This window comes from Oncorhynchus masou, chromosome 13, assembly GCF_036934945.1.
Source record: "Oncorhynchus masou masou isolate Uvic2021 chromosome 13, UVic_Omas_1.1, whole genome shotgun sequence".
Lineage (NCBI taxonomy): Eukaryota > Metazoa > Chordata > Actinopteri > Salmoniformes > Salmonidae > Oncorhynchus > Oncorhynchus masou.
In genome coordinates, this window is record NC_088224.1 from 61,539,812 (window position 1) to 61,562,109 (window position 22,298).

The 22,298-nt window shown below is 47.0% G+C and overlaps 2 protein-coding genes across 16 annotated transcripts in view; one reads left to right on the forward strand and one right to left on the reverse strand.

Moving 5' to 3' along the window:
* Nucleotides 1-2,874, forward strand: part of LOC135552777 (multiple epidermal growth factor-like domains protein 6) — a 101,483-nt gene extending 98,609 nt beyond the window's left edge. The window contains exons 35-37 of the mRNA XM_064984605.1: nt 621-749; nt 1,008-1,136; nt 1,601-2,874. Of these exons, the coding sequence (XP_064840677.1) occupies nt 621-749; nt 1,008-1,136; nt 1,601-1,680 (338 nt within the window). The 3' untranslated portion in view covers nt 1,681-2,874. The remainder of the gene's footprint in view (nt 1-620; nt 750-1,007; nt 1,137-1,600) is intronic.
* A 6,333-nt stretch (nt 2,875-9,207) lies between these two features.
* Nucleotides 9,208-22,298, reverse strand: part of LOC135552778 (histone-lysine N-methyltransferase MECOM-like) — a 231,971-nt gene continuing 218,880 nt past the window's right edge. For all 15 annotated transcript variants that reach the window (XM_064984619.1, XM_064984617.1, XM_064984621.1 and 12 more), the window contains 7 exons: nt 19,510-19,676; nt 18,580-18,657; nt 16,315-16,484; nt 14,583-14,727; nt 12,162-12,404; nt 11,725-11,899; nt 9,208-11,492 (listed from right to left, as the gene is read on the reverse strand). In XM_064984619.1, the coding sequence (XP_064840691.1) occupies nt 11,358-11,492; nt 11,725-11,899; nt 12,162-12,404; nt 14,583-14,727; nt 16,315-16,484; nt 18,580-18,657; nt 19,510-19,676 (1,113 nt within the window). In that variant the 3' untranslated portion in view covers nt 9,208-11,357. The remainder of the gene's footprint in view (nt 11,493-11,724; nt 11,900-12,161; nt 12,405-14,582; nt 14,728-16,314; nt 16,485-18,579; nt 18,658-19,509; nt 19,677-22,298) is intronic.

The window sequence follows — 22,298 nt, forward strand, 5'->3', positions numbered from 1 at the left end:
CAAACATACTGTATTGTGTGTGCATATTACACACATACTGTATTGTGTGTGCATATTACACACATACTGTATTGTGTGTGCATATTACAAACATACTGTATTGTGTGTGCATATTACACACATACTGTATTGTGTGTGCATATTACACACATACTGTATTGTGTGTGCATATTACACACATACTGTATTGTGTGTGCATGTGTGTGTGCATGTATGAATACGAGCATATGTTGGCAGAGGTGATTATTTGATGAGAGGCAGGTGTTTCCTGGCTGCCACTGCAGAGACGGGCTGTTTAATGCATTCCTGTTACATCTCTGTGGCCACCTGCCTGCTCTGGGCTCCTCAGTGTGAGGGCCTTCATGCCCACTTCAGCCCCAGCAGGAGAGCATTGAGCACTGCAGGGCAGCTGCAAGACAGCCAGATAGTTTACCCCCTGTAATGAAGTAATAGAGACAGACCTGTGTGTGTGTGTGGGGGTGTGTGTGTGTGTGGGGGGGGGGGGGGCACGCTATGGAAGAGAAGAGTGATGAGTGTGTACTGTTTGTCAAGGGGGGAAAAAAGACACATAGTACACGTGTGTGTGTGTGTGTGTATCTCACTGTGTGTGTCTGTCCCAGGGTGCGAGGTTGGCAGGTTTGGGGAGGGCTGTCAGCAGTCATGTGACTGCGTCGGGGGAGCCCCCTGTCATCCAGCCACGGGACAGTGTCTCTGCCCCCCGGGGAAGACTGGACAGAGATGTGAAAAAGGTACGACCTCCTCTACCCCGCAACGGCGCTCTGTTTCTTACAGTGCTGGATCTTAGATATGCCTTTTGTGTATGTATTATATGCCTTTACCCAATAGAAAAATAACTGTATTTAAATCGGCCATTTTATTTTTGGTGTGCTGTCTCCATCTTTTTCTCGTTGTGTCGGTCTTACTTTATGTCTTTCTTCTGCCACTCTTTCCTCTCTTTTCTGTCATTCTTTTTCTCTCTCTCTCCATCTCTCCTGTCTGTCCATCAGACTGTGGAGGAGATCGTTTTGGTCCTGGCTGCTCCCTGCAGTGTCAGTGTTCCCATCAGGCCCAGTGTGACGCTCGTAACGGCCGCTGCCTGTGTCCTGTTACCTGGCTGGGCCCCACATGCACAGAAGGTACTGTATACACAAACAAACGCACATGCATGCAAACAAACACACACACACACGTACGCACACACACACAAATGCAAACACAGACACACACGCACATCGCCCTGATGAGTGAGTGATACCTATTGCCCATCACAGCAGACACCCAGGACCAGAGCTGTAAAGCTGAACCAGGTTTTCATGAAATAGTGCGTCGGTAAGTGTGTCAAGTTCAGGCCTTCAGCTCTGTGTCTCCGTCTCCCTCAATAGCCACTCTGGCCTCTGACAGTTATTTTAATCCACACCCAGCGGGGTGTCTGGCTTGAAGATGTCTTTGTTTCCTCCACAAGCCCAGCTCACGGGAGACCATCCAGATCGACCAGCAAACAACCCAACACACCAGCAACTCCCCGAACGGCGAAGAACATTTGCTTTTGATTTCTAGAAGGTGCCAAATGTCTTTTTGTCTGCCTCTTCTCTCTTTTCAGGACGACTAGAGACTGCAGAGGTCCCAGCATTGGGCTTCTCTCCCTCCCTGAAGGGGCCGTCTGGTCTCTCCCACTCGTAGCGCCGCTGGAGCCCCACATTCCAAACTAGACGTCCCAAATACCCCCGCCAGATGTCTCAAACACTGAACAAGGTGCCCTAAATATGCAGTCAGGGGTCCTGGGGCGTCATGGGAAGGCTGTTACAGATGGACAGATGGACAGAGGTATACAGCCAGAAGGTGATTCAGGTCTGGACCAGACACACAAGGTCATGTATTCTTATGTCTACACCTGTATTCTGCACATTTGGTTGAGAAATGTGCATTGGCTTTTTGTGAGCCTGCAGAAAGGTGCAGAATGCTGGTTTAGTTAGAGAGAGAGAGAGAGCAGGCTACACAAGGACCTGGAACATTGATGTGCTGCTGGGTGGTAGACATTGGTACGCGCCCTACCTGATTGTCTCAGGACTGGACCTCTGCCCCAAGTCAACTGGTCTAGCCTGTCATTAACCACAGGCCAAATGCTTCCTGGACATTCATAACGTCTCTGTCCTCACCCCAATGCAGCTTTGTGCAGCCTAGTACACAGGGGCGGGCAACTACGGTGCTGGAGGGGCACAGTGTGTGCGGACCATCACTATCACACATGATTCACAAAGACCATGATTCTGTGATTAGTGGAATCAGGTGTGTTAGAGCTGGGCTGGAACAAAAGCCGGCACCCTCCTCTTGCTTACCCATGGCCTACCCTCAGAGTCATAGGGACTGACATGGGAGCAACAGCCATCACTCCCGAAGTGTCCACTGGTACTGTCTCTCCGTTGAATGGCACTCTGTCATTTTCTCATATCGTATACAATGAGACTATTTTGCGTTGTATTTTACTGGTTTCTTTTGACAGCGTCTGCCTGATTGCTTGTCATAAAGTGTTAATATATTTTGAAATTGCTTTTGGTTGTATGTTTGATAAGATCACTTACTGTACTATCTGATCAAGCCACGTATCAATTCATTACTGCTGTTACTGTCTGTTATTGTAAGTGTGTAAGTTAAATGCCACTATGACCTATAGAAGTCTGTTTTAGCCAAGTAATCAGTATATTTTCATGTAGAAGGGTTTTTAAAATATTACAAAGCATTTGAACTGTACCTCAGGATACTGCCATTCATACCACTCATAACATGTACTGTACTATGTGCCCGATGGCAGGCTTTATGTAAATGGTGCTATTTTGATATATTTTGATTTTTCTTTTTAAATTCTCTTTTTGCTAATGTGGTACATCTGTCTGTTATTTCTGACCCTAATATCGCATCACCACATTTAGAAGAGAGGCCATTTTATCTGGGAGCAGTGTAGCATGGTATTGGGTCCTCTGCCTGGGAGCTTAGAGAAAGGCAAGGCAGTGGGGTGTGGAGTGGGTAGGAGATAGGGGGAGGAGAGGGGGTCCCGAGCTGGCCTGTCACAGAGCAGTGATGGAGGATTGGAGGCCAGGGAGCACAGGCCCGCTGCTGATCAGCCAGGGAGGTCAAGCGGCGAGCAACAAGCCAGACCGCTACCTGGTACAACACCTGTCAGAAGGTGGTGATGGGGGGGGTGGCACTTGAGCATAGCAGAGGTCGTGGTGGAGGGGAGAGGAGGAAGGCGGGCGGCTGGGACGTCCACCCCCGAGGCATTTCTCAAGTGCAGTGGAGCGTCTCCAGCGTCCGCCGCCGGGCAGGTGTCTGGACCGTGCGTGGACCAGGCAGCCCACATCGACCGCCTCCGTCCCCGGGTGAGTGATGTGCGAGCTGGGCCGCAAGCGCAAAACCAAGCCCCTGGCTGATGGATGGGGGGCTACTCGGCCTGGACCCGTGTTGTGACAAGCAACAGATGTTCTCCAATAATGTTTATCAGCCGGGCCTTCATCTTCAGATGACACACACCTGTTTCCAGTCAAACAGCCCCACAGAGGCCATCCATCCTCCCAGACCTGGGTGGTCACAGAGGGCTCTATTCCCCAGCCCTTATCCACCTCCTCATCTTTAATACCCAACCCTTTCCATCACACAGCTCTCTCCCCATCTCTAATCCACCTCTCAACCCCCAGTATAACCCTGCATCGCCAGCCATAATCCCATATCATATCCATCCTCCTCAACCCTAATCCCATATTTTACCCACCTCTTCCTTTCCATCACTAAAGGGCTCCCTGCACATCATTGATCTACCTCCCACCCCCACCTCTACAAGTCTCCATCCCTTCCCCACCTATCATCCCCCAACCCACCATACTGCTATCCCTTCACTACAGACCTTCTGTGATCTCTCTGGGCTAGACAGAGGCTGGGCTGTTGTGCTAAACTGTGCCAGGCCTGAACACAACACAGCACTGTGGTCATGGTGGGAGAAGTGTTTTCATGGCCGAGTGAGGGTGATCAGAGCAGGAGGGGGTTAGGAGCAGGGTTAGGCAGGAAACCGGCGATGAAATAGCCCGTTGCAAGGTAAGATCGCATCTGGGTACTTTTTCGCTGTAATTAAGCATACACTCCACTCTCTCGGCAAAGAGCGATTTCTATCACTTCGCTGTCGTCAAGATTACTAGCCTACTTCTCTCTCCCTCTGTGCTCAGTCAGATCACACGAGGGCAAGTTGTTTGAACTGGAACGGACAAAACAAGCGGCTCCGATAAATCACCAGGGGAAATCATTTTAACGTGTCGTCCTGCGCCATTTGTTTGGTTGTTGCGTAGGAAAAGAAATGTGAAATGCCAAGCCTGCTAAAAGATGGGTATCTAGGAACTCTCCACACTCTGACTGTTCACACCAAGCAAGGGATGCAAAGGCTTCCTTTTGTTTATTTATCTGTTCTAGTCTGACAATGTGTGTAGTTTACTTTAATTATTATCACTATCAACCCACAATATCTACTCCAACAACTGAATGTTCTGACTTGAATCAAGAAGGCCGTGTGATGATAATAAATCCGCACAAGTGTGAAATTCTAGGGCACAATTCCGACGTAGAAAATTACGCCTTCATTACGCAGGCCTTTGGCCTTTTCTGTAGTTGTTATTAAGACGTACCTTATGTAGTTGCATAAGAGGCTTTGCAGGCGTGGTTCACTTGCACACTGAATACATGTAATTCAACTGCTGAAAACCCTCCCACTTGCTGGTCAGCATATTTTCTCGTGGAGTTTTCATTCAATAGGGTTTTCAGTGCATTTATGTTAAATTAAGCCATCCCTTTAAATATGGTGTACCTTTTAATTCAATGTTTTTTTTGACAGCCTCGAATACATAGAGAGAACCAGTTCAGAGTATAGGGATCAATGATAGAATGCCATCTATGCATCTTTGTCTTTGTTTCAGCACCAACTGGTAGATTTAAAAATACTCATCTCATAGATTATTTAGGCATTTTTAGGGTTAGGAAAGTATGTATGAATAATACAAAAACAGGTTTGGAGAGCCTTTACTCACAAAATATGTTGATGAATAAAAAATACAGTGGTTTGATTCATGATGAAATGTGTCATATTCAAGTTAACATCCATGAAATATTGCAAGGTGAAAAAAGTTTACAAAATTTCTATTAATCTACTCTAATTCTCACTGTTCATGGAACTGTGTGACAAAGGTCCAGTCATCATGAACCATTGCCAGGCTCCAGAGGCTCCAGGTTTAACCTGCTACTTGTGGTCTGAGTTCCATAATGATTCATAGAGGCTACATGTCCCAACATTAACCTAATATGATACAGTAATGTTAGTGACCCTCAGGAACAACTACACAGACGTGACAGAGGAAACGTCAACGGAATGGAATGATGCAGAATGTAGACTACAAAAGGAAGAAAACTAACACCTAAGTGACAGTTGTAAATGGATGTGGGTACTACTGACGATGGCTCCCGATAGTGACTAATATTTAACATGGTATAAATTGTCAAATAAAACCTGGGCATAAGCTATAATTAAACCGTTCTGAAGCGCAAGTTCATCTCTACAGAAGCCTATAGCTTGGGTGTTCAAATGTCATCCGCGCAAATTATTAAGAGCACAATAAAAAATTCTGAATAAAGGCACATCTATTTATAGCCTGCTTCACTGTGGAAAAGTGGTCGCAATACATGTTGATACATCTTACATCTCCACCCTGAAGGAGTAGGGGGTGAATAGCATGCTGTTCTCCTGCTTAATTAAGTTCAAGGTCAGAATAAGGAAGAAAAGTGCGTAAAAGGGGAATAACGTTCCATTAACGTGTTTTTAACTCGGGTCGGAATCGGGGCTCGAGTGAATGGATCTGAAACCGAGTTTGGTGCACTTGTTCTATGTCCACCACTGGATGGCGCTGAGCATGGTGCAAAAAACAAGACTTTATACTAATAAACTTGACTCTCCCTACATGACCAAGAGACCACTGTGTGAGTGTGATAGGGATGTGTAAAGGGGATATCTGAATACATTTTTTAACAACTGTGCCGGGGCGGCAGGGTAGCCTAGTGGTTAGAGCGTTGGACTAGCAACCAGAAGGTTGCAAGTTCAAACCCCCGAGCTGACAAGGTACAAATCTGTCGTTCTGCCCCTGAACAGGCAGTTAACCCTCTGTTCCTAGGCCGTCATTGAAAATAAGAATTTGTTCTTAACTGACTTGCCTGGTTAAAGAAAGGTAAAAAAAAAAAAAACGACTCTCTAATTCCTATATAGTGCACTACATTTGACAAGAGCTCTGGTGCCATTTGGGACACACTCAGATGTTTTTTTTCTCCGGTTTTCAATAACTCCAAGAGGATCAACAACAAACTCAAAGTGGTTCTTCTAACACGCCTGCCCTGATTGAGACTTGTCATATTAAAATCATGTGCATGGCAGTTCCCTTGGCCTGTTCCCCTAGCCTGTTTCCATGGCCTGTTCTGCTAGCTGATACCCCTAGCTGGCCCCCACTGGGCCCCCATCAATAACACTAATGACCCATAGCCCCCTGGGAGAAAAACAAGTAGCGTAATGAAACCACCAGGAGTCTTAAGGAGATCAGCAGCTCTCTGTTCCAGAGAGGAGAGAAGCTGCCTGGGTAGGCTGTCCTGTCTGTAGCCTGACCAGGCTGGGTGTCTGGCTTACGCCTTCACTGCACAAGTATCCAGGGATGTAGGGAAACACTGGGGGTGTTACCACTATTAAACTATTGAGAAACCAGACAAAAACTCAGTGTGATGATTTGTTGGAGTTCCCCATTTTTGGCTGTCACTTGATGCCAACTAAAAGCCAGCAATCATGTTCCTTTCCATACCCCCACGCCCCTCACCCTCCACCCCCCTTGTACTGTACACCCCCATGCCTTCCTCTTCAACAATGTTTCCCCCGGCATCTGAGTCAGCTGGAGTACCAAGTTAATCAGTATTAGAGCCAGCTGCGACAGCCCCTCGCCTCTCTCTCTCTGGGGCCTGATGTATGTTCCAGTGAACGGGTGGCAGTGTGCCACACAAGGGCCCACTGGGCGGGTGGCAGTGGCGGCAGAGAGAGGAGGGAGGGTGGCGAGGCCATAATGAGGCCCGAAGGATTCTGAGCCTCTGCCAGCTTCCCCATTAGCTGATTGGCTCCCAGCCCTACTGAGGAGTGGACCGCTACAGCCCACTACTACGCCCACAGACACACATACACTTGACACACACACCCCACGGAGTCACCACAAACCCCGCCCCACACTGCAATTAAATAAACCAGATCACATGAACTAATCCACACTGCTTTTCTGTGTTCCCCCAGCTTGGGTAAATACACACAGACACACACAGACACACACACGCACACACAGACACACAGACACACACACAGACACACACAGACGCGCGCACACACACACACACACACACAGTGTCCCTTCGAGCCTGCCAGCCCCACTCACACACAGAGGTCTTTATGTGGAGCTGTGGGATAATGGTGGTAATAACGGGTCTCAGCATGTGGATTAAGTGTGAGCCGAGGCATGGGTGACACTGGCATGTGCTAATCCACAATGATCAAATTAGCAATGCTGAGGAGCCCAACAGGGTACACTGCCAAACCAGGACCCATGCCCCCTTCACCCCCTGCCCACACCCTCTCAGTCACATTCATACACACACTACCCTACTTTCAATTAATCATTTGGAGTTATTTCAATAGGAAATGGCCCCTCTGGTCTATGGGTTCGACTTTGGTGATATAATTGCCTGGCTAGTGCTCTTTACAATGTCAAGTATCCTCGTTTAGCGTTTGAGCATGAGATTGAAAATACTTAAAGAGACTCTCCTTACGATTTGCATACTTTTTAGCCAGTAGTTCTGAAAGTAGTGCTCAAGAGACAAAACGGGTCCCCAAAAATGTTGTACTACATCATATCTGTGCAACACGTCATTGCTCTCATCTGTCTCTCTCTCTTTCCCTCTCACTCTCTCTGCTGTGTGTGCATCTTGCTGGCTGTGACTCAAATGTCAAGGAGCTCAAGACAGTAATTCTACTTCTAGATTATGAATGAACTACGCATTATGAACTACGGATTGACAGATTCAGTCGCTTCCGGAACACGTCTTTAAGTTGTTATTATTATAATCTCCAGCAGAGGGCGTAGTACAGGGTGTGTCGTTACCCTGTGGTGAGGCAGGTCAGTAATGGTCCATACATACATACTGTCCCCTCTGGTCCATACAGCTTAAAGCCTCCTATACTCTAGGCTATTATCACCTCCACTCCATTATGACCCTGCACCGTTCGCACAGGCTGACCTCATCAATGCTGGACGACCCACACTGACCTCATCAACGCTGCCTGACCCGCCGTGACCTAATCAAAGCTGGACGCCCCGCGGAGGAGGACTGACGGAACGGCGGGGCTGATCGACGAGGCCCGCTTAAAAAATCATCCCATCCATTAGGCTTGGTGAGAGCCACTGTAAATGTGTTGGAGAGTCAGGGCTTGGGATTACCACTGTCAGCCCCCCCAACAAAAACCTCCTCACCCCCCACACACCCCACTCATGGACTGGACAATGGACGTGAGTGGGGTTTCTCCGCCACAATGTCCGCCCACAAATGCGAGCCGTGACAGAGGGGGTGTGGGAAGGATGAGGAGGGGCAAGGGGGGCTCTGACAGGGACGCCTGCAGGATGGGAAGTCTTATTGAGCGTTTGAGCGATGAGCCAGGTCATCACATCTCCCCACCTCATCCATCATGGCCCACAACATGGCCCCAAATAAAGAGGACACATTCCTGCCTCCGCTTCCACTACACTACGCTTCTCCCTCAGCCTCTCTTTCTCTCTCGTTCTTTCTCTCCCTCTGTGTCTGGCTCAATCTCTCTTTCTTTCTCTCCCTCTGTGTCTGGCTCAATCTCTCTTTCTTTCTCTCCCTCTGTGTCTGGCTCAGTCTCTCTTTCCCTCTGTCTATGTCGCTCTCTGTGCCATGGCCTGGGAAGAAAGGGGGGACCAGAGTTATCTCACACTCGGAGGCCCTGGGAGAGCCAGGAGAAAGGGCCAGGTGTCTCTCTGACTCCCAGCTCTTATTTTAACACACTGTCTGGACAAGAGGGAGGGAGGGGGGCAGGGAGAGAGAGTCAGAGAGAGGAAGAGAAAGCGAGAGCACACATTTAATCCACATTGTAGTCCTTTATTTCTTAGTTGATCCTCCCACAGTATTGAATTCAATTGCATTACAGTTACATTGTAGAAAGCATTAAAACAAAGTACCTCAACTTGCTGATTACTTTTTAAAATGGATTATAAACAAAAACAACAACGACAAAAAACAAACAATCTGGTCCCTCAAAATGGGAGGATAAATGAATATAATCTGTTATTTATTATAGGTTTGGCACAAGGGATTAACATGGACTGAACGTCACACAAGCTTGCAGACCACCGTAGAAAACTGCCAGATACAGATCTATGAAGACCAATCATGCGATTATGAAGAAATTATACCTGGCATCTTTTTATTTGTTCATGTCTTTATAATGTTTGTTTTTTTCCATTTACAATTGGATCAATAAATTGTCGTACAAAAAAACCCGAAGTAATATCTATTCATCATCAACCAGTTTCAATAGAAGAATAAAGAGTGAATGGTATGTTTAATACTATCCGGCACTCAAACGTCATCTACAAACCCCATTGAGTTCTGGCGTAGGCCCCTGCGAGGAATCTCCCCTTCGCTATGGGTAAGAGCAGTGCTATTCAGTAAACAAACTACAGTTTGCCAAGAAATAAATACAATTCTCAACATACAACAGCAATAACATCAACATCAACAACAATAAAAATGTAGAAAAAAAACAACACAAGAAAACATGATTGTCTAAAAAATTAAAGACACACAAGGAAGGGGGTAGCTAACAACTAGCATTTAGGCTAATTAGTGGTATCGTTGGCCGACTACGATGAGTTTGGGGTTTCGGGAAGGAGGAGAGATGCCCTTATTACTGTTTAACAATTATAATTCAGCACTTGCTACTTTTTCAGAGTAAAAAGAAAAGAATTGTGGTTTCTTTTTTACTTCAACTAAAATGACAAACTATTTAGATCCTTTCACAGAGAGTGCAGCAGGGTGGGACGGAGTCCAGCTTCAGAGCCGCAGTTTGCAGACACTCGTGTACAGTTCTGTGATTGTGCAGACACACGCAGCTATGCAAACTCTTTCTTGGGTTGTGAAACCAGTCCGATTTTTCTCCGTTTTCAATTTTTATTTTGATCTTCGTTCATCAACAATCTTGTCGTAATGCGTTTGTAGCACCATCGTTCTTGGAGAGGTGAAGTTCATTTGGACCCGAGTCTTTACTCAGCACCACCCTTCCAAGTATCCTAGCATTTATATAAGTACATGTTGATGGGAAAACACCTGTTTATATCCAGGGGTTAAAGGGAATCATTCTCATAACGTATTTCACTGATACTCCAATTCAGCTGAGAAGGTCTGAAGCTGTGGTGCTGGGAAGGCTAGGAGTGGCCAGGTATGCTAGGAGTGGCCAGGTATGCTAGGAGTGGCCAGGTATGCTAGGAGTGGCCAGATATGCTCGGAGTGGCCAGGTATGCTCGGAGTGGCCAGGTACACTAGGAGTGGCCATGTGGGGTTAGATAGCTGGCATGGTAGGTCTAGGTAGGATTATGAGGTTCTAGGTGGAGCTAGGGATGCTGAGGTGTGGCCTGGTAAGATTAGGTAGGGCTATGTGGGGCTAGGTAGGGTCTGTACTCTGTACACATATCCAACCGTGGTTGGACCGCGGTCCCGAATGGGTTCTCTAAATACAACCGACTTCACACTGAGGAAGACTGTTCTCAGCTGAGTGGACACATGAAATGCTCTAGCAATGTAACATCTAACAAAACCATCTCCATCATCCCTCCTACCAGCTGCCGCTGCTGTGCAAAACATAAAAACTCAACAGAATAAATACAGCTATTATTACTTACCATTGTTATTTTCATCACCATAGTCAATAATCACTATCATCATCATTGTCGTTGATATTAAACATACTGACTCAATTTAAGGTCACAGAAGGGATGTTTGTTGGATCTCTTGGAGGGCTGGGCTGGGCGGTTCTCTGTGGACGGTGACCCTGCACGTGTGTAAGGCATTCTGCTCAGCAGTCAGATGGGCCGTGGTTCTGCTCAGCAGTCAGATGGGCCGTGGTTCTGCTCGGCAGTCTGTGACGGGCCAAGGGCCAGGGGCCCCGCTGACGGACCCCAAGGCCTCTCAGTGCGATAGGTCGGGGTCGGGGGGGTTAGGGGTCAGGGATCGCGGCATCATACATGGCTGAGGGACTGGATGGCACTGGACTCAGCAGCGGCCCGCGCCAGGCTGTGCCACATGGTGGCTGGTGTGTGGTTGGCTGGGTGGAGTGCGTCCTTGTCAGCCAGAGACAGCATCATGGCGTACGCCTGGGGAGAGGGAGAGTGACAGGTTAACTCCAATACACACCTAAAGTGTAGATACACACTCACACAAATACACCGCACATGCATGAGCACACACACACGGTTGCACATATACACCCCCCCTTAAAGTACTGATTTGATTGCATACATTTTTATACTTTTTCATACATTATCATGTTACATGTCACACAAACAGGCACGCACGCACACACACACACAACAAACACACACTTACCTGGGACTTGGATTTCCTGTACAGGGGCTGTTTGACAGCCTCAGGCAGGCTGGGGGAGCCAAAGGAGGTGCTGTCCCCGTCGCTGAACTCACTGTCCTCCATCTTATGCATGTCAGAGAAGTGACGGATGTGATCTAGCGCAGAGTAGCTACTCTGATCCTCTTCCTCCTCATACCTGGAGAGGAGGGACACAACCAAATCCCTGTCAACATTCAATTCAACTCAATTCAATTTCTCAACTAAACTTAAATAAATTAAATTGAATTAACTCAACTCAAATCAATTCCATTCAATGATCCCTTCAGGGGGTTTAAAGAATGGCAATATACTGTCACAATGTCTCAGCTTGGTACATATGCGTATGTGTCCATACATTTTGGTCTACATAGTTGCGTAAGTAGATATTTATGGTGGAGGCTAATCCCCACAACTCTTACCTCCTTGGGGAAGTCTTGCAGTTGAGCTCCAAATCGCTAGGGCCGTCAAGTTCTATTTTGTTGTGTAGGATGTCACCATCTAGGTTGCCGGGGTGAGCTTCGTCCCTAGGTTTCCCGTCACCGTTGTTGCTCTGCTCCCCTTCCTCCTCCTCTGCACCAAGCTCCTCCCCCTCCTCCTCCAGGTCACGTGACCCATGGCTGGCCACCAGGGGCTTCTCCTCCTCGAAAGGACCACCGTTCAATCTAGGAGCGGAGACCAGGAAATACATGGGTAAAACCTAGCACATCACTTGCACAGTACTTCAAAAACTTTACATAAGCAATATACACGCTCACGCTTAGCCATGTTGTACTTGCTGAAGCCAATTATACTCTTCTATCATTGCCATGCACCATACACTTATGGATACAAGGCTAACACACTCATTCTTACATAACATTTTACAATGAAATGTGGTCTTGTGGTCTTGTATATTTTGGCCAGTCAGTCCCTGTAAGAGTCCCTCCTTCCTGAGTGAACAATGGGAGTAGAGAGAGGATAGAGAGCGAGTGGGTAGAGCAGCGTAGGGCGGAGCGGAGCGAGCCATGGCAGCTGAGCTGGGGCAGAGAGAGGCAGAGTGGGAATCCCGTTTGTCATCGCGTCTCGGGGGCCCCTCTGGGCACGGGCTCTATGAACGTCTCGCTGATCGCTGCAGCACTTAACAGCACCGCTCGGTCTCTCCCGTTGTTTATTTTCCTACTATCTCAGATTCATCTAATAGGCAAAATATTTAGCTGACAGGCCCATTTGTTGGGAGAGTTATGAGGGCCTTGCCAAGCAGCCCATTTCCCTGGTCCCCACGGGGAGAAAAGGCCCAGCTATCAAAACCTGACTGGGGTTTAATATGTCCACTGTCTCTACAGCCTCAGGAAACCACCATTTGGTAAATCATCTGGAACCACATTAAGACTGATTCACTAATTACACTCTGGGATGTCTCTCGTCAGCTCCCAACTATGTATTTTTCTAGAAGAGGCTAGCACACAAAGTCTGGCTGCGGACCCTTGTTATACACCCGCCAAAATCGGCTCGTAGATTAGAGGACCGTGAAGCGTCCAGGAAATGATCTATTTGAAGGAGAAGAAAAACTGAGTTTGCAATGAGTTGAGAAGAAAAGGAGTGGGAGAATAATTGCATATTTTAGCACAATGGCGAGAATCTGTTATCTGCTATCTGCTATCCATCTCTAGCGTTTATCAGACTGGGGCGATTATAGCGGGAATTGGACAGAGTTGAAAAGTAACGCGCCCCCTGGGTGGGACTGGGAGAGGGCCAGGGCTGCCAAGGCGGTAGTTGCCATGTCTTGTCGACATCGCATAGCGAGACCAGCAGCGCCGGCTCAGACCAGAGCCTCCGTGATTAAGAAAACAGATCCGCTAATTACGCGTTCAAACGTGGTAATTTGCTGGGGATAAAGTATCTATCATAAGTAGTCAGGAGCGCCGCACTTTGAAAGGAAACACGGGCCGACCCCCTGACCCCACCTTCTCCGACTTTCTTCCTGTCGGTGGACATGTTGGTTCCAGATGTGGGAGCAAGTCGCTCACGGGCTGCAGGTCCCCCCCCCCCACACATCTCACTGACGCTCCAAAGCCTGCACCCACAACCCCTTTTTTACACAATCAAAAGAAAGTCAGAGATCTCTATCTCTACCTCCCTGATCAAACCCAAGGCACGTAAAAATAAGCCCGCCGACCTGTAGCCGACCGCTATCCTGAAGTTGATCATATTTTTACAAGAAAATTCATTTGCATAATCATCAGACATAATTGTATGCAAGGCCGATACCGGTGCACATGCATGGCCCAAAGTCAACTGAAAAGTCAAAGTGAAAAGCTCCAGCAAGTTTCCAAATGTGGTAATTATCCCAGATGTCGTCAGTGATGATTGCTTGTTGCTTCGAACCTCCCTGGGCGACATGTTCATTAATACACACACACACACACACACACACACACACACACACACACACACACACACACACACACACACACACACACACACACACACACACACACACACACACACACACACACACACAGAAATGAATAAAGGCTGAAGAGCATCAGAATGCCGTAGCAAGCCAGCACAGAGAGGCCGTGTCCACCCATGTTTGTCTATAATCGTCTCCCTGTTTAGCCTCAAGCACTGAATATGTACTGCAGAAAAGCAGGCCTCTCGTTTGTGTGCGTGTGTGTGTGCATGTGTGTGTGTGCATGTGTGTGTGTGCATGGGTATGCGCATGTGTGTGTGTGCTACAGAGGATAAGATGAATGATGAATGCATGTACTGTTTGTAAAGTCTTTTTTTTTTTACACACACACACACACATATAGTACATGTACATTCACACACACATCTAGACAAAACACATGACTTACCCTTCCTCAGAATGGTCAGGGGACGGCTGGTTCTGGCCTGTGTTGCCGATAAAGTTTCGTATTTCGTTGAAGTAGGAGTCCTCTTTGTCATCCAGGATGGCGCTGCTGCTGTCCAGCTCTGACCGAGGGGAGGACGCAGCCGTGCCTACAGAAAGACAACAATTCTAATCAGTCCGTTTGAATATTAGTATTAAAAGAATACAATTAAGACCACAGTGACAGCCCCATTGGATTCTCCCTTTGGATGACAAGAAACTATTTGGAATCAGATAGTTGACGTGAAACCAATCCCCCACTGGCCTGCATGGGGCACCAGTGTACCAGTATGTACTGAATCTCCTGTTGGTGTTGGACCAAGGCCTGCAGGAAGAGCACCCTTACACTGGCCTTTTACCCGGAAGTAAAGCTACTGCAGGGTTGAGGTCAATTGTTCCATTTCATTTCAGTTCAATTTAGAATTTCAATTTTTGTGTACTTCCGTAATTGATATGGCAGACCCTAACCCTAAACCTAACCCTAACCCTAATTGGCCAGGTCCCAATTGTAAATGAGAACTTGTTCTCAACTTGCCTACCTGGTTAAATAAAGGTGAAATAAATAAAACCCTGTACTCCAGTCTGTTTTTTCCTGGCAGTACTCATCCCCAATATAGTACCCGGTTGAGTATAATAAGCATATATTTAAGCAAACCAATATTATATTGACACTCAGACAGTAATGGGACCAAACGTACAAGTCTCTGGGTTTCCAGAGAATGCAATGCCAATATTTGCTTTAATAAATGAATGTATCTGATCAATTAGACGAGCTCCCCAACCAGAACTACGATGGGCGTCTGGCCAGGTGTCTCCTGCTTGCCTCCACATTTCTGATGCGATTCAGGAGTTTGCTGCGACGCAGAGCAACCTATCACACTCAACCAGCGATGATTTGTACCACCGAAAAAAGCTGCCGAGACGTCGAACATTCAGAGCGCAACGGTATGGTGTTGTCGCAGAGACGGGCGACAGATTAATTTAATCTAATTTCTTAGCTTCCCCAAATGCTTTCTTTAACCGTAAGTAAATTACATTAAACAGCTGGAGAATTTACGGAGGCAATTGAGGCTGAGTGAGTGAGTGCTCACACAGCACATAAATATATTTGAATCATCAGCAGTTTTGTTGGTCACCAGTTAATTTGAAGAAAGATAGATACACACACACTGTTGAATGCTCCCGCAGTTTTTTTGCGCAACGCTTGGACCCAAAAGAGTTTGTCAGGATTGAAACATCCCACAATAAATCTGCGGGAGCATTAAAACATGTACCTGTCTTTCTTTCATGACATATTTTTTTTGTATTTAGCTTTACAAACTGCACACCTCTGAGAACAAGCCATCTCGACCAGCGAGCTAAATCAAGGGTGAGCGAGGGTGAGGGAGAGAGACATGGCACGAGCTTAGCCAACAACATAAAGAGCTGGGAACATTTTCACACTGTGAGACATTTTACAACATGATGTCACAATCATAGCGACTGGGAACTATTTCATGCTGGGAAGATTTTTTACATGACATCCTGCACCTGCAAGTTACTGGATGTAAGTACACTGCTACTACACAGGTTCATTTCCTAGGTTTCTGTAAAGCACTTTGTAACCAACTACTTATGTAACAAGGGCTTTATAAATACATTTGATTGATTGATTGATTGATTGATTGATTGATTGATTGACTGAGAGGCTCTCTCACCTGAGAGGTTACCGTTCTCGTGTTTCTTGAGGTGACGGTCCAGGTTGGTCTGCTGGCCGAAGCAGCGGTCACACAGGTGACACTTGAAAGGCTTCTCCTTGTTGTGGATGTTGCGGATGTGGCGCTGCAGATTGGAGGAGATGCTGAACGAGCGGTCGCAGTACTTACACCTGAGGAGACAGATAGGTAGGGGTCACTCATAGAGGTCAAAGGTCAAAACAGATGGGACTCATGTGAAACAATACAAATACACTACACACATGCTGGAGTAGATACAGTAAAATAGCAAAGAAAGACATAGGCCTTAAAGGGATACTTCACGGTTTTGACAATGAAGCCCTTCGTCTACTTCCCAGTGTCAGATGAACTAGTAAGGGAAAGGGAAAAGGGGACACCTAGTAAGTTGAATGCATTCAACTGAAATGTGTCTTCTGCGTTTAACCCAACCTCTCTGAATCAGAGAGGTGCGGGGGGGAGCTGCCTTAATCAACATCCACGTCATCGGCACCCAGGGAACAGTGGGTTAACTGCCCTGCTCAGGGGCAGAATGACAGATTTTTACCTTGTCAGCTCTGGGATTCGATCCAGCAACCTTTCGGTTACTGGCCCAACGCTCCTACCTGCCAGATATCATTTCTATGTCTCTGTGTGCAGAGAGAAGTTGCTAACTAGTGTTAGCGCAATGACTGGATGTCTATGGTAACTGCTAGCATGCTAGTAGATAGCATAGACTTTCTAGTCATTGCACTAACACTAGTTAGCATTGGCTCGCGAAACTACCTCTAACCTCCTTCATACTGGATGCAGAGACATACAGATGTTTTCCATGAGTTCATCTGACCCTGAAGTATGCCTTTAACAATCTCCACTATTCTAATGATACACACACACACACAAACACATACGTGTGTTCATGGACAGCCCTCGCCATCCCCCATTCTCTCTCTCTCTCAGACATGATGGAGGAGCTCGTTCAAGGTGAAACCAGCTCTGTCTCTTATCTCCTGCCAGCACAATACAAATCACATTCTTCTCTCACAAAACAGGCATGCAACAAATCTGTTCGAGCCTAGCCCCCTCCACATCTGTTTGAGCGTAGCCCCCCCCCCATGCAAAATTATACAAGATGATTACATCTTTTCTTCTAGCTGGAATTAGCTCGCCCGATTGGCCGTCCCTCAGGAGCGCCCTGTTATCTTCCTCAGAGATCTTTAATGACGTGCCAGAGGGTAGAGGCTCAATCTATCAGGCTGCTGCAGAGGCCTGATGGCCTCCCCTGTGGTCAACTGGCCTCCCCTGGATTGTGTACTCTGTGTGTGTGTGTGTGTGTGTGTGTGTGTGTGTGTGTGTGTGTGTGTGTGTGTGTGTGTGTGTGTGTGTGTGTGTGTGTGTGTGTGTGTGTGTGTGTGTGTGTGTGTGTGTGTGTGTGTGTGTGTGTGTGTGCTCCGAGTTGCCCCCTCCGACATCACAGTCATTATTCCAGCTGCTACCCCTGGACATCTGCCCGTGCTCCTCATCACCCCCATTTTTCACCAAACTTCCTTCTTTACCCCCCCCCCCTTCTCCCCTCTCCCTGTCACACCCTCCCCCCATCTTCAAGTTCAAACCCCCCTCCTGTCAACCAGACGTCAGCCACCATTTTTCATCAGGCAAATTATTTAGCAGAATGATAATTGTTCCAGGCTTTTAATGGCGTAGGAAAACACACAAGAATGCTGCACATAACTATGGACAGGAATTCTCTGGGAAAATAACCGTGTAGCAGCGGACTGGGTCTGATAAATGAACGATGGCTGTCTGGGAGGACTCTGTGTGTGCCTGATCATGTTCTCTGAGAAAGTGTGTGTATGTGTTTATGATTGTGTGCTTTTGTGTTCTTTTTATGGGTCTTTGTGTGTCTGTGTGAAATTGTGTGTCGTCTCTCTGACAGACATTAACAGATGACTTATACTGTAATAAAAAGGCTGCCCTGTCTTTATTGAGTATTGTCTGCGCTCGCGGGGTGAGACGAACTGACGTCATAGGAGTGTTAGCAGGACATCATCCTTTCAGCACGACATGATCACACTCCCTTTTCCCACATCCCTCATCCTACGACTGACCCTTCTTTAGGGCTGGGTATGTATGTTTAGCACATGATGTGTGTGTGTGTGTGTGTGTGTGTGTGTGTGTGTGTGTGTGTGTGTGTGTGTGTGTGTGTGTGTGTGTGTGTGTGTGTGTGTGTGTGTGTGTGTGTGTGTGTGTGTGTGTGTGAGAGAGACTTACCTGTACGGTTGCTCTCCTGTGTGTGTCCTTAGGTGGCGGGTCAGGTTGGCAGACCGTGGGAATAGTTTACCGCAGTATCTGATGGGCAGAGGACACCTCGTGTCACCATACATCTTAGATTCAAATTACCAGCGGAAAATGTATTCAAATGTCTGCGACATATCTTGGAACATGCAGCATTAACAACACAAAACTCACAATAGGAAAAACACTTTTTCACTATAAATCAAAATCGATTCAAAAGAATACCTGTTACTATGTCTCTATCAATTAACTGATAAAACCTGCTTGAGTGCCACATAATTTATGCATCGTGTTATGGTTTCATAATTCCACTAACAACTTGCTATTTTAATATTAATTTCACTCCCACACTCAGCACTTGAAGCTAATGGAATGTGTGTGAGTAAGCTTATGTGTATAACGTAGCAGTGGGTAGGTGCACAGAGTGGGTGTTGTCCACACACACAGCAAAGAGTTAGATCAAAGCACCGCCGGGGCCCCAAAGCCTCTCGTATTAATCTGCTAATCAGGGCCAACTCCCTGGGTAAACAGTGGGAGAAAGAGGGGGCCAAGCACGGCCCCTCACTGAGTAACACAGCACACACAGTCACCTCAAAGGGTTGACACTGGCCAGCCATGGAAGTGAACAAAATGTTTGTCTCAAGGACATGGAATAGAAATAGGCCATACACTCAAGGACATATGTACTTTTCAGGTTTAGGGTCTATTCCAATTCAATTCAATTTAATCAAATTCAATTCAATCCAACTCAATTCATGAATTTAGAAGTATAGAAATAGGAATTGAGCAAAACCATGGGACTTTCAATCAGAAAGTCACGAGGCCAAAACCAGAGATGACGTATAGTGAAGACAAAACCAAAACAACCTCTGGTACTATTTGCGAGTAAACGGTTTCCATGGTTACCTGCAGGTGTAGCGCTCCTTGCCCTTCCGCAGTAGCGTCTCCGGGAGGGCAGTGGGCGGAGCTCGGAAGTCAAACATGGAGGGGACGGAGCGCATCAGGTCACCTGACTCCGGGTTAAGTGAACCAAACGTCTCAAGCTTCTCCGCCATGTTCTCAATTGCCGACATCTGAGGAGAGACATGTCACATGAATGGTCAGGAGAAAACTTTATGGAACCAAGTAAGTCAGTCAGTAACACATCTTATTTCAATTGATCACCTGGCAGGTTTCAGCTTCAGGGGCAACTTCTGGAGTCTTTAGGGATGTGGGGCTGTATTATGGACTCCCTTGGTTGCACATCATTCCCTAACCTAATGTGTGGGCCTTAACCCAACAACAACAAAAATCCCATCAACAAAGGCATATCTATAATCTCTCGGAACACTACTTACCAGTTTTAAGGTTAAATGTGTCCCTTGCTGTCAAATAAATGTCTGAATGCAACGTTTGTCCTAACCGCACCACATTCCTGCTGTACAGACAGTGGTAGATTACATGGTAGGAAGTGTTGAGTGAAGCAGCCCACTGTCTAACTAGGCAGGATTGTGGTGCCGTTCGGACAAAAGTTGCGTTCAGACATTTATTTGATAGCGAGGGACACATTTAACCTTAAAACCGGTAAGTAGTGTTCCTAGAGATTATAGATATGCCTTTGTTGACGGGGGAAGAAATGTTGGGTGGAGCCAGACACATCAGGTTAGGGTTATTTTCCATCAATAATACAGTCCAAAGATCCCCCTAAATAGCCCCTGAAGGTAGTGCCAGCAGTGCATATAAGCAGAACAGAGCAGAGGGGTTGATGTGACAACATGAGTATAGTCCTTCAGAGAGAAGCTCTGACTGGCATTGAGTTGAGAGACACCATAAACCAAGGCTGTATTCAAACTAGGTCATATTGAAAATAGAAACCAATACTGTACTTTACACATCGGATCAGAGTATTATTGACTGTCTTTTCCAGGGCTGGTATTAGGGTATTGTATATGGGAATATTATGCAGCTTCATTCCACCACTACTGGTCAGTGGAAGTCAGGTCAGGTGGTGTATGAATGTAATCAACTCTGTTTTACACACACACACACAGACACACACACACACACACATTCACCTACACACACACACACCTGCACGCATGCCCACACACACACACAACACACACACATGCCCGCACGCATGCCTTCACACACATGCACGCACGCACACACAAACAAACAAACAGAAGGACTGTATACAATTTACTAATGAAGGCTAACATTTGCTTTCATCAGATATGCTTAAAATCCTTGGAGAAACATCTACTTGTCAGATTGTGTGTGTGTGTGTGTGTGTGTGTGTGTGTGTGTGTGTGTGTGTGTGTGTGTGTGTGTGTGTGTGTGTGTGTGTGTGTGTGTGTGTGTGTGTGTGTGTGTGTGTGTGTGTGTGTGTGTGTGTGTGTGTGTGAGAGAGAGGGAGGGAGGGAGTGATAGAGAAAATATGTATTAGTAAGGTGTGTGTGTGAGAGAAAGAAAAAGAGTGTGTTAATGTGTGTTTGTGTGCTTGCTTACTCTATGTGTGTGTGTGTGCTTGCATGCTATACTTGTGTGTGTGTGTGTGTGTGTGTGTGTGTGTGTGTGTGTGTGTGTGTGTGTGTGTGTGTGTGTGTGTGTGTGTGTGTGTGTGTGTGTGTGTGTGTGTGCAGGGGCAGAGGAGTGATTCATGTCCACTGCTGGGCTGTAAACCATTCGGTGCACAATGTGGGCAGACAGCACATTTGTCAATATGAAAGATGTTGACATTACTGATCAAGGGCCAGACACGGGTAATAATGATATCGCTGTGCTGAGAGGGGCGGGATGGAGGGATGGGGGAGAAGAAGAGGAAGGAGGGAAGGGGGGGGGGACATCCCAGCAGGCCGCGGGGCCTGTCAGCCTATCTCGAGCAGGACAGCTTTTTTTTAAGGTGCCACAAATTTGCATTATTTTGCGTGTATTGAATTTTTTGTGTGTTCCTTATTCTTATTTCAATAAGGCAACAAATCAGTGGTGATTGGATCCTCCGGCAGCGCCACGGGCCCTGTTCACCGACTGACATTCCATCTCAGCCCCCTGTCACTCTGAGACTTTACATAGAGTGAGGCAGAGGAAGAGAGAGAGAGAAAGCGAGAGAGAGAAAGCGAGAGAGAGTGAGAGATTGAGAGAGAGAGAGAGAGAGAGATTGAGAGAGAGAGGGAGTGAGAGGGAGAATGAGAGAGCAAGAGACAGACAGAGACAGAAAGAAAAAGAGCAGAAAGAGAACCTAGATGGAGAAACTGACCGATGATGAACGACCACAGACGTTACAGGCCAGGGCTGATGAAGAGTGAAGGCTGGGTGTAAAGTTCCGACTGTGGGAGTATGTGGGGTGTCAGGTCCATTTGATTATGAATATGCCAATGCTCCGTGCCGTGAATCAAAGGCCTCCTCGTGAGGACGGGAACGGGAGGGGGAGGCGAGGGTGAAATGCTTCCATATTTCTTGTGAATATGCAATATGTATTTCATTGGGGCTCTTTATGGGCATGGGGGCTAAAGCTCAGTTTGTTTCCCTCCTTGCTCAATGACAGGCCATAACTCGCCCGCGCATTAGGAGCCCTAAAGCTGTCCGCCGTATTGAGCCGGCGTGCAAGATAAGACACTTTAGTTTGAGAGCAAGAGGCTGAGGCTGAAACAGCTAGGCCCACCCTGGCTGTTCTTCTGTCTACTGAGGCAACCCTTCCTCTGGTACACACTGGT